At 54.7% G+C, this 12,313-nt stretch overlaps 3 protein-coding genes across 3 annotated transcripts; 2 read left to right on the top strand and 1 right to left on the bottom strand.

Annotated features, from left to right (window-relative positions):
- Positions 1 to 2,228: 2,228 nt before the first annotated feature.
- On the top strand, positions 2,229 to 3,182 carry eng2 (putative GPI anchored endo-1,3(4)-beta-glucanase; the record flags this gene model as incomplete). Its single annotated transcript, XM_025630861.1, has 1 exon — positions 2,229 to 3,182. A coding segment is annotated over one exon (954 nt), but the record flags the coding sequence as incomplete, so codon positions are not given.
- A 3,305-nt stretch (positions 3,183 to 6,487) lies between these two features.
- BO82DRAFT_308650 (S-adenosyl-L-methionine-dependent methyltransferase) lies at positions 6,488 to 8,652 on the bottom strand. The gene is made up of 5 exons (XM_025632323.1): positions 8,156 to 8,652; positions 7,957 to 8,086; positions 7,760 to 7,883; positions 7,206 to 7,654; positions 6,488 to 7,080 (listed from the first exon to the last, which is right to left on the bottom strand). The coding sequence occupies exons 1-5, from the start codon at positions 8,390 to 8,392 to the stop codon at positions 6,764 to 6,766; spliced, it is 1,257 nt and encodes a 418-aa protein (XP_025492682.1). The 5' UTR covers positions 8,393 to 8,652; the 3' UTR covers positions 6,488 to 6,763.
- A 1,067-nt stretch (positions 8,653 to 9,719) lies between these two features.
- On the top strand, positions 9,720 to 10,693 carry BO82DRAFT_62430 (uncharacterized protein). The gene has a single exon (XM_025641401.1). It carries the CDS (start codon positions 9,993 to 9,995, stop codon positions 10,533 to 10,535), a length of 543 nt encoding a protein of 180 aa, XP_025492681.1. The 5' UTR covers positions 9,720 to 9,992; the 3' UTR covers positions 10,536 to 10,693.
- The last annotated feature ends 1,620 nt before the right edge of the window (positions 10,694 to 12,313 follow it).

Genomic DNA, 12,313 nt, shown 5'->3' with positions numbered 1-12,313 from the left:
CCATGACTCTTCCCCTGTCTTAGCCACCAAAGTCAACCGTAGCGACTAGCGAGGGAGATACGAGAATCGGAGACTAGCGCGGATCAGGGTTCAAGCTGGGAGACTGCCGGGATAAACTAGCGAGCACGGAGATTTTCAACCTGCATGTCAGATTTTGGGTCCCTGTCAAGATAGGATTATCATGTGTCATGCGAGATGTGGAAGCAAGCCAAGAGAATATGACAGGCGTCGTCAGTGTTGCGTGGAGGGGGAAGCCTTCCCCATAACTGGATGTGGCACAGACTTGTCATTTCCCGCCAGCAGAGAGAAGTTTCGTAAGTCGACGGTGGAAGCCTCTGTGGTCGCTCGAAATACTCGTAATCACTCAATATCCGCTATGGCCGACATCTAGCCGTACTACTGCTAAGTTACGGCTCTTTGGGCCGAGGGACCCATAGCACCACAGGACCACATGTCCAGGACCGTAAGGCCGTCTCCATCGGATTTGCTTGGCTTTCTCTCAGCCCATGGACAGGATTCCTAGTATTTCGTAGCTCAGGGGGAAAGCTCGGGTCAAAAATGTAGACTTTTTTTGCTTGCTGGGGACGGAGATTAGGTTCAGGGACACTGGGACAGTGACCCTGGTCGGGAGGACAAGAAACAAGAAATGTTGGAGACTCGAGTGGGAAACTGGAATAACCTTAGGACTTGCAGTTAAGGACAATTACATGGGATAGATGAGCATGGGAAATCTACATGAGGTGATCGTCGACTGGAAGGAGATGGGAGGGGCGGTCAGCCACGCGTCGGCGCGGTTGAGCCACAGCAGAGCGGGAGAATCGCCCCAGCCACAGTGGACGCTTTCTCAAGGCACCAGCCAGGCAGCCAGGCAGCCAGGCACCACTTGCAGCGAGCCGCGGATGCGCGTTTCTGACATTCTTTCTTCCGCAACTGCCTCAGTTACTGGAATGGCATCTCCAGTCTCCTCCTTTCTTTATGGATTATTATCCATTCATTCAGTGCAGATAATTGCTGAAGGAAACTCAATTCTCATACTCGGTTCGAGTCTTCTTTGATGCTATTCTTGTCGTTGTTCGCTCCTCCACTTGGTCTCAAAGAAACAACGGCGTCGTCCGTGTTGCTCCACCCTCTCCGTGTCTAGAACTCTGGCCTCTGGACTCAACCCCGACGCGGGAATGGAGCATAGTCTATCTACTCCTCGCACGATGCCTTCTGCCTCGGACTGGTGCCCCGGATCGGCAACTCTGCCCGCGGCGCTGCTGGACTGGTCGAGAATGTGCACGGGCTGATGGTTGCCCCAGCACGGCTCCGTCTCTCACCTCCCTCTTTCTTCTGCAGCACAGCAACAACACGGCTTGATGGCGATCGGTCGAAGATACAATCAGTAGATCAACAATCCTGGTCCATTGTACATATCGACTTGTCCATTCTGCATGCAAGACTTGACTAGCTAGCAGCGCAATCGCACCCAAGACAGTCTCCTGTTTCATCTTCCCCCTCAGACAGTCTCGTCGCGTTTCAGGTTTCCACCACCACGCCTCTGCTCTGTTGTTCGATCCACCCGACATGCCGAGCCCAAGAATGAAGGAAAACTAAACTCATGCATCCCCGCTTGCTGATTCGTTCCGTGCCTGGGAAGCCCGCTAACGCGGCACGAACCACCCTTTCTCCCTCTCTCCAATGGCCGTGTTGCCTTGACGCTCGGTGAATGGGCCCAGCCGACAATGACTAGCCGTTTCGCTATGGCCGGCGACAACCATGCTGGTCCGCAGCCACTCAACATTGGAGCTCTGGGTAGGCAGGGTGTCTGTCGGGGCTCGCCAGGGGGAGGGTGTGTTATGGTTCTATTTAGGATTTTACGGTTCTATTATATTATTGACCGACCTGCCCCCAGCCGTGAGTCGGGTTTCGCATACTTCCTTTTCTGTCGGTTCGATGTACATTCCCTATCTTTCTTCTCTCTCCCTTTCCGATTGTTCATAATTCCTATACATTCTTTTGTTTCCTTTCGCTGCAGATTGATCTCTGCGCCTCGATCTTCGTTCGGTCATTCTCAATCCACGTCATCGGCCTTGAAGGCTGTTGTCTGTCTATCATTCCTTACCACTCTTACTGACGCCAATCGTTGCGGGAAAGCCTCTTCCGCGATCTCATCTTCCACCCTTCCTCAGGGCCTCCCTTTTTTTAACATTTGCATCGTCCTCGCTCGCTTGATATCAACAGTGACGATGCCTTCTTCATTCACGCTTCTGAGCGTGAGCTCACTCGCTCTTATCTCCCCTGCCATTGCCACCAGCTATAACCTCGTCCAGACCTGGCAAGGCGAGGGTTTCCTCGAATACTTCGACTTCTACACCGGCGCTGACCCCACGAACGGTTTTGTCACCTATACTAACCAGAGCTATGCTGAGAGTTCCGGATTGGTCAAGGTCAACAACAATGGCTCCTTCTATATGGGTGTTGACCACACAACAAAGCTAAGCACTACCGGACCCGGTCGCGAGTCGGTCCGCATCGAGAGCAAGAAGTACTATGACCACGGTCTTTTTATCATTGATCTCGCACACATGCCCGGTAGCGTATGCGGTACCTGGCCTGCTTTCTGGTCGACCGGTGCCAATTGGCCAGCCGATGGTGAGATTGATATCATTGAGGCCGTCAACTTGAACACGGCCAGCGAGATTGTCCTTCACACCAGCGGCACCTGTGACGTCTCCGCCCAAAGTGATATGACTGGTACCTTGACTGCCACCCACTGTGGTGAGGATGCTGGGACCACGGGTTGTGTCGTCCAGAGCTCGGAGGGCTCTTCAGGCACCCCTTTCAACGAGCAAGGTGGTGGTGTGTATGCTATGGAGTGGCAGGAGGACTACATCAAGTTCTGGTACTTTGCTCGTGACTCCATCCCCACGTCGATCACTGCTGGCACCCCCGACATCTCTGCCTTCGGCACTCCCATGGGCCACCTACAGGGATCTTGCAACTTCGCCGAACATTTCAAGTCCCAGAAGTTCATCTTCGACACTACCTTCTGTGGTGATTGGGCCGGCGGTGTTTTCCTCTCGTCTGGCTGCCCTATCAGTGATAAGACCAGTGCTACCAAGAGCTGCGTTGCCTATGTTGCCGAGAACCCTTCTGCTTTTGAGGAATCCTTCTGGGAGATTAACTACATCAAGATCTTCCAGACTGGTGGCGCGACTGCCTCTGCCTCTGCTTCTAACGCTGCCAGCAGTGCCACCTCTGTTGCTCAGTCTCTCTCTACTGCCAGTGAGACCGAGTCTGTCGCCGCTGCTGCTGCCTCAACTTCGGTCGCTACTGTTGCTACCAATGCTGCTGCTACCAACGCTGCTGCTACCAACGCTGCTGCTACCGACGCTGCTGCTACCAACGCTGCTGCTACCACTGCTTCTGCCAACTCTGCTGTGACCGATGCCGCTGCCACTACTGCTGCTGTTTCTAACGGTGCTGCTACCAACGCCGGCGCCACATCTGCTGCCACCACCATTGCTCCCGCAGCTGCCGCCGAGTCCGCCTCTGCCGAGTCCGAATCCACTTCGCAGGTCGCCACTGTCGGTGTTATCTCTGTTGCTGGTGAAGTCTCGGGCTCCACGTCCAAGTCCACTCGCTATGTGACCGTCACTGCTACTGCCACTGTCTGCTCTGCTGAGAGGACTGGTGCTACTGGTCTTACCGGCGGCAGCGCTTCCTCCGGGTCCAACGCTAGCGGGGCTGGTTCCTCTCCTGCTGCCTCCTCAACCATTGTCAGCGGTGCTAGCGCCCAGGCCAACGGGTCTGGCACTGGCTCTGGCTCTGGTTCGACTGATTCGACCGGCTCCACTGGTTCAACTGGCGTTATTGGCTCTACTGATTCGACTGGTTCGACCGGCTCTACTGGATCTACTGGCTCTACTGGCTCTACTGGATCTACTGGATCTACTGGATCTACTGGATCTACTTTTTTTTTTAATCTAGCAGCAGTTCTACTGGCTCAACCGGCTCTACTGGCTCGACTGGCTCTACTACCGGCTCCTCTACCGGCGCTTCTGCATCTGAAGAGTCGCGCACTGGTTCTTCCGACAACACCCCTTCCACTGGTGGGTCGACCACCCAGTCTAGCACCGGCTCGTCTCCCTCTTCTTCTACCGTCAGCGGTGCTAGTGCAGAGTCCAATGGTAACCAGGGCGCTTCTACTGGCTCCTCTGGCAGCACTGGCAGCACTGGAAGCTCTTCCAACGACTCTACTAGCTCACCAGGCTCCACTGGTAGCTCTTCTGGAAACACCTCCGCTGGCCCTTCCTCCACCGGTAGCTCTTCCGAGTCCAGCACCGGTTCTACCGGCTCTACCGGCACCGGTTCTACTGGCTCCTCTGGCTCGACCGGCTCCTCTGGCAGCTCTACCGAGTCCAGCACCGGTTCTACCGGCTCTACCGGCACCGGTTCTGCTGGCTCCTCTGGCTCGACCGGCTCCTCTGGCAGCTCTACCGAGTCCAGCACTGGTTCTACCGGTACTACTGGCTCCACCGGCTCTACTGGCTCCGCCGGCTCTACTGGTTCCAACGGCTCTGGCTCTACTGGCTCTACTGCTGGCGCAAGTTCTGAGGTCAACGGCAGCTCGGGTAGCTCTGCTGGTTCCAGTGCCTCCGGAGCAAGTGCTGAGGCTAACGGCAGCTCAAGCAGCTCTGTTTCTGGATCTGGCTCGGCCTCTGCCTCAAGCGGTGCCAGTGCTGAGGCTAATGGTAGCTCCGGTAACTCTGCGTCTGCGGCTGCATCCGCCAATGGCTCTACTGTGAGCGGTGCCAGCACCGAAGCCAACGGTCAGGGTAGCTCTGCTTCCTCCAGTGGAAGCCACGGATCCGGCTCTTCTGGCGTTATCCCGTCCGGTGCCGATGCCATCGGCTTCGGCCCCTCCAGCTCTGCTGTGCCTTCGTTCTCCGTCGCCCCCTCCTCTAGCAGACTTGCCGCCCCTGGCATTCCCACGAGTGCTCCTACCTCGTCTAGCAGCACCTCTGGAACCTCCAGCTCGGGCTCCAGCTCAAGCTCTGGCTCATCGTCTGCCACTACCCCTGCCGCGGCCCTCTTCACTGGTGGTGCTAGCAAGCTGTCCCTCGGTGCGTCCGGCATTCTTGGCGCTCTTGCCATGATGTTGCTGGTTTAAAGCTTTTGACATAATTGTTTTGAAAATGTTTTTGTTGCAATATATCCCATGGAAGCTCTCTTCCCTTCATCGTGGATTCATGTATTATAAGTTCGTCCACATGTTGATGCCGGCGTGATGTCTGTTTGGAGGTCACAACACTCCTGGCTTCAAATTGTTACTTGTCAACTCTCGATAGATTAAATAGTGAATTAAGTGAGCCTGAAAGGCTGTTCACGAATCGTGTAGAACTGTAGTGTAGACATGAGGCTTCCCAGAAGCGCAAGGACCCAGGCAAGTCATCAGTTGATCAAAGCACCGTGCGGAAGTATTAGCCTGTCGTATCAGCAACTTGTTCGGCAAATAAACGACCAGCCTGGCTGACCAGCAGTCCAATTCCACACCACCACAACGCCACAGACTCCAGCCTCGACACGAGAGCCAGGGGCCATTCCAGTGCTCGTCCACACCGTATCCCTGACTCTGCTCCCCAACCAAGCTGGAAGCAAAACGAACCGAGAAGGCGCTCTCCAAAACAATAGCCATTATAGCGAGTCCAGTCCACGACCCAGCCTCCACATCTCTCGATGGTTCTCTCGGTGACTCTCGGTGCTAAGATAGCCCCCTCCCCCATCCGGATCTGAACGCCGTGACACACCGAGTAGTCGGTTGTCGTTAATTGTTCCAGTCCGCAACCCCATGACCACCACCACCACCACCACCGCCCCCGCCACCCCCTTGCGGTAAACCAATATGACAGCTCCGACTGACAGCCTTTTCTCCACCCGGTCGGTGCGTTCAAACTCCATTAAAGTATGCTCATACGATATTCATTGCGCAGAGCAAAAGCCAGGGCACAAAGACTAGCGATGTTTATGGGAATTGTATTTATATGCAACTTACGGGGTGGGGTTGCATGTTGTGTTGTGGGGTGAGCTTGTTCTGGCTGCCACCAGGTTGTGTATGTGTGGTTGGTGCGTGCGTGGCGGATGAAAGATCCCGATCTTGACCGCCGTGGGAGGTGTTTAGTTGGAGAAGGGGGTTGCGTTACGAGGTTGTGGAATGCAAGGGGTGGAAGGTGTATGGGTTGAGGTCTGGGGGGCTTTTTTTTTTTAAAGGAAGAGTTGGAATTGAGTTTGTTGCTTTTGGTTTGAGCGTTGTCAGATGGTGCGAGTGCGGTGGGAAGTCAATTGAGTCTGTGCTGCGCTGCTGCTGTAACACCCCAGACTCAGTAAGGAGGTTTCTCAGGATTCAAGGCAACTTCGTGTCCACCGGAGACGCCAGTTTTTGGATTGTGTTTTGTTTCGGTGGGTGGATGAGGCACAAGTGCCGTCAGTCAGTGGTGGAAACAAAGTTTCTAATTTAGTTGATTGGACCTGTCAAAAAACCCTAACCCACGCAACGCCAAATGTCAACCTAACGCCTACGTCTCCCTCATACCTGTACCTGTACCTGTACCTGTATCCTCACTATCTATCAACTTCCCTACCTAGATACCAGTAAAACCAGATACGCACAGACACCACCCTATCCAGTTGAAACACCGAACCCGAACTCGAACACTGCCTCTGCCTCGAAAGCAACCCCCACCTACCCATCCCCATCCCCAAACCCAAGCCCAATGATAGACTACTGCCTCACAACAGCCTCAATCACCGACTCCATCCCGGGATTCGTATTCCAAATCCCCGTCACCTCCAGCCCGGCCGCTCCCAGCAGCTCCCGCCACTGGCGTTCCGAGCGCTCCACGCCCGCCCCGATGCTCATCATCTGGATATCGAGGGAAGCCTGAAGCAGCGGCACATTGGTATCCGGAAGAACCATATCGACGATCAGCACCCGCGAGTGCGCGGGGTCCATGGCGGCGACAGTGTTCTGCAGGATACGGTGGCAGGTGGCGTCGGGCCAGTCGTGGAAGATGGCGCGGAAGTAGTAGGTTCGTGCGGCTGCCACTGTCAGTATACTTGGCCGGTGATCTCGGTGCTTTGCTGCCTGCTGCTTGCCGCATTGGCCTTGGGTGCAAGGGGTGACCCTACACGACCCAAAAAAAGGAAAAGAGGGGGGGGGGTACCTTTAACAACCTGCTCCTCCAGAAAACTATACCCCATGGCCTCCACCCCCATCCCGACCTCCCAATTCACCACCTTCGGCAAATCCTGCAGCACCCTCCGTCCGGGGAGATCGGGGAACCGGGCCTGGAACGCCAGTAAATCGTGCCCTTGGTTCCCGCCGACATCGACGATCAACACCGCCTCGGGGTCTTCCTGCAATGACGGTAGACCAGGGTCGGTGAGCCGCGTAACCGGGTAGATCTCGAACCACTCGGGTTTCCCTGCGCGCCGACTCGCCATGTACGAGTTGAAGCGCTGCTGGCGCGGTTTGTGCTGCGCCAGCCACTCGAACTGGCTGGCGCCGACGGCCCATTTCATCGGCGCGTGAGCGTATTCCTTGGGGGTGGTGTAGGCGTGCGTTGCGAAGTAGGTGGGGAGGGTGCTGAGGGTGGGGAGGGTTAGGTCGTAGCTTTTCTGCTGTTAGCCTTTTCTTTTTCGGTCTGCTTGCGTGCTTTGGGTTGGGTAGGTTTGTTTGGCTGTTTTGGGGGCATTGCATCGATGAAGGAAAACGTACATGCATGGCACCCCGTCCCGACCAATGGGCTGCACCAGCGCAGCGGTCTTCTCGTTGGCGGCGTAGTGCTCGGCCGTTGGGGTGCTGCACAGCCCTAATGAGGCCATGACGCGCATGAGCCGGACTTTGCTTCGGTAAGTAAGGGCATTTGCACTATCTTTTTGAGGAATGGGAAAGGGTCAGTCAGGGTCACGTACCGATCAACGCCCGCTCCGCCCCGGTCTTCTCGGCCAGCGCGGTCGCGGACAGGCCTGCTGGGCGGTGCTCCATGAGCAGGGGGAACAGGTTCATGTCCATCACGGTGCGGAGGGCGGCGTTCTGCGGGGGCTTTTGTGGGGGTAGCTGCTAGTTAGTGATGAACGGGGATTGTAGCTGCCCAGATGTAAAGGGTCGCACCTGGTAGATTAACCGCAGCAGCGTCTCGGTCGGACTCTCAATGGCCAGGCGCAGCTGGTCCACCAGTCCCAGTAGCTGGAAGTGGGATTTGGCCGTCCGCTCGGGGCTCTCTTCCTGCTGCACGGCTTGCTTGATTTGTTCGAGCAGCGGGAGGAAGGATTCCGGCACGGTGGGCGTGGAAGTACTGCTACTGCTGCTGCTGCTGCTGCTGCCGTCACAGAGGGAAATCGGGGCCATGGTGCCGGACCAGTCCTAGCAAAGCAAAGTCAAGAAAAGCAAGTGGAAGTGAGGGCGTCTGCTTCATGCACAGTCAGGACAAGAATTGCAGTATTGCAGCTCGACAAGGTTTATAGAATGTCTAGAGCGCGTTTCGGGCAGAAGTGGACAGAAAGAAATAACAAAGTCTAAGCAGTTGCTTTTGTTTCCAGCGGTGGATGAACTCCGGGTTGTGTGAACAGCGGTGAGAATCATCTGGCATGGTCCTAGGGCTTTTATACTGCTAGACCCTGCACTGGGTTTGATCCTGGGATGCGGGCTGAGGCGTGCAGCTATCCGTGCAAGACTGGTCGGTAGGGGCACTCTATCAGTATAGGGTATAGGGTTTCCAATAATTTGCTGATGACAGGGCTAGACCCCGCGAGGGGGCGAAGGATTCGGAAATTTAATTTAGTTTTGGGGGTGGTTTGTTTTATTTATTTTATTTATTTTTTTATTTCTAATATTTGCTGGGAGAAAATGAACACGAAACAGGAGAGCAGGCGGATTACGTTGGACACGGTTACACGTTTGATGCACTTCTGGCGGTGGTGATGCTGCACGACAGGGATTATCTTGGTAGGGGTGGAACGGGTGCACGTTGAAACTGGTTTTGGTCTGCGATGAATGTGGAGCGGATTGACAAACTGGGTTCAATGGTGGTGTTCACGATGATGTACTATACTCGGTATCTTCAATCTATTCTGCAAGCTGAGGTATACTTGCGCGCCAGCGGAGTCAGATTACATCAATGGGGGCGAGCAACCAGCCAGACACAGCTGACTGAGAAAGGATCCGACCGTGATACATTCCCGGATCACCTCCAATAGGGCCCCATCGGGCGTTATCAATGCCCATCCCACCCTCGGAGAGAAGCTTCCAATCGTCTTCCTTCCCGGGGTCGCCCGCGCCACACAGCGCCACAGCATCCAGACGGTGTCCGTCATTCTGCACCGGGATAGTATCACATTCGCACGATCGGAATCCTGACATCTGCGCTGTGCAGTGTGATTTACAGATCGAGCAAGTCGTCATCCTCGCTCATCTCCGCCAGGTGTGTCTCGTCACTCCGTCTAATCGCAACCAAATAGCATCACCTTGAAGTCATGTAGTTAGAACCACCGCCCTGAACTCCTCCGCTCCCTCACGCGGGGAGAATATGCGCATGCACGAGTCTGGTTTCCACCATTCACACGAGGTCATCCACGGACCCCTTCTGATCATGCGAGATACGACCCAAGTACATCCCGGGATCCTGGATAGGACGGTCTGTTGGTAGCTGGTTTAGCCGCCGCGATGGGTCCCTTCCTTCGTATGGAGCCCGTCTCCAGATCCATGGATCAACTTTTGCGAGCAGCGAATGGGCTGGATCAGTTGGGTGGAGGGGAGACGCTCAGAGCGTCGCGATCGCAGTCGCCTGGAAAGTCAATCGAGTCGAGTCGAGCGAGCTGCGAGCAACAGCCTGATCAAGTGATCGTCACCACCTCCATGATTCGTTCTCAGCACGTTCCCCTTGGTTCAGGATTTCTTCGAGGCACTCCTCCGTAGCGGTACTCCGTTCTTCTGAACATGTGCTCACTTGATGATCCTGGGGGTCGACGATCAACCGAGGCAGGCGATAAACCCGGATAGATGCTGCCGAATCATAGGATTTTGTTTTTCCCCTTGGATCATTTCTGGGCCTCACCACCAGCCTCAGTTCGTGGGTTTTGTTGATTCCCGAAGGACCAACGGAAGCGTACCTGAAGGGACTTTTGCGTTTTCATATTCTTCCAGAAAAGCACAAAGGACGGTCCAAACGTCCCAGACATGGACTTTCAGTCAGATGAATGAGATGCCGAAGCCGGGATGGACCACCACCCTGGTCTGTGGGACCCAGGGATTGCAGCCAGAACTGATCATCCCTGTGAAACAGAAAAGCAGAGAGAAAAAAAAAATTCCTCAGTGGAGGAAAATGGAGGGGACTGTCGACACGAGATCATCCGATTGCCAGAGAGTGATTGGGCGATTGGATAGCTCATGCATCGAAAGACGCAATATTGCTGCTTGTTGCTTTTTCCGGGCGTGGCGGGTCGAATTTACCCTTACCTCCCTCAGCGAATCAGGTTGCGTCTCGATAGCCTGAAAAAAGAGGATCAAACGACCAGCAAAAGAATTCGGTGAGGCCTGGACGTCTGGAAGGAAAAGAAAGCAAACCGTTGAGAGGAGTGATGAGTATCAAACATGACAAGGCGATGTTTTGACTGAATAGGCCAGTGAAAAAGGGCGGGTTGGGCCCATTGTTTGAGGACGATAATGGCGGGAGGGGAACGGGAAGAAAGCCTTCCCCGAGCCTTTCCGGAAGATCTCGATGGGGTCGTATAGTAGAGGGAGTTACTGAGAGCGAATCAGGTTGCACGGCTCTATTTACCTCCTTCAGGTTGTCTTAGCCTGTGGATAGATCATCGATCATTTGTACGGTACCTCATATGGAGGAAGTCACTAGTCGCCGTGTCTCCACCCGAACTACTCAGACGGAGAGAATTGGCCCATTGAACCATCTCCAGTACACACGGTGGACGAAGCAGAGAGTTCTGAATTCGGTTCGGGATGATCTGTCACTTTGCAACACAACACCCATCGTAACAAAATGGAGTCAAAGTACAACGCGGGACCGTACAAAGTGAGGCGGAGAATTTGTCATTCCTTCAGCTCGCCAAAAGTACCCTGCTGCAGACAAGGACTTAACTTAGTCACCAACCACACAGACACACGGACACTCAGACACTCAGACAGGCGCCTTTGCTGCAGAATTCCCTATCTGCACGCGCAGTTCGTGCCTTTCGCTAACTTGCGTGAACTATTATTTTCTTCCCCTCTTCCCCCCTGCCCCAGTCCGGTAGTGTCGCCGAGAACCGTGGACCTCTTCCAGTCAAATGGCGTTTCTTCAGCTCGGTCGGTAAACTCTTCGCCACACGGCCACTCCGCCAGCTCCACCAAAACAGTGGACCATTGTGGTCTGAATTTCTATTCAAGGAAAAACCCAAAGCTAAAAATGAAGCTTGTGTGCAAGGTGGGATTCAGCGACGGAGACACCAGTCATTCTTTCTTTGTTGCAGTATGACTTTCCCGCGACAGTGGGCCTGTGTCTCCCCTCACATCCCGCTGCCTGCCACAGCACGGCGATTCATCTTCCATTGGCAGACATTTGTCATTTCCCCCAAATCTGCCCCCCTTGGGCTGAACCATGTTTCCCCACTGTGCTGAGACACATTGTGGACAGAGACAAAGATAATACTCCGTAATAAGCATCATAATCTTAGGCACCAAATGGGCAAAAACCAGATTGATCGTCGATCGACCCGCGGGACTTTTTGAATGGCTGATGTTGCGTAGGGGGGGAACCAGGTTCCTGGAGCCGACAACCCGGGTGACTGGGGCATCATCCTGGTCACATCCTGGTCACATCCTGGGCGCATCCTGGCCACTTCCCTCTTTCTAGACGCTGGTTGACGACGGTCGAGAAAGAAACAAAGTGGACGGCATCATGCAGTATCACGCAACTACTTCATCATCACTGGCGATCGCCTGGCAACCCGCTCGTGCAGTCGCCGCTGCAGTGTGATCACTCATCCCTCCAGTAGTCGGATACCTGCCCTGACCGACGGGAAATGCTGGGAAGATGGAAGTACGCTAGCAGAAGACTGGGTGAATAGGGTCAATGAACAGATGCGACTCGTCCCGATCGTGCTTAATGGGGGCTGGGCCCGATCTGGGCCCGTGCGATGGGTTAGAGTTAGGGCTTGAGCTTCTCTCCTGCTCCGTCACTATGTCCCCCTCTTCTCCTCTCCTCTCCTCGTCATCTGCCCCCGACCCACGTCATGCTCACCAGCAAGGGTAAAAAATGGAAAATCAAATTGAAAA

This window comes from Aspergillus uvarum, assembly GCF_003184745.1.
Source record: "Aspergillus uvarum CBS 121591 unplaced genomic scaffold BO82scaffold_22, whole genome shotgun sequence".
In the NCBI taxonomy this organism is placed as follows: domain Eukaryota; kingdom Fungi; phylum Ascomycota; class Eurotiomycetes; order Eurotiales; family Aspergillaceae; genus Aspergillus; species Aspergillus uvarum.
Note: the sequence above shows the minus strand (reverse complement) of the source record. Positions and strands in the feature narration are given on the sequence as shown.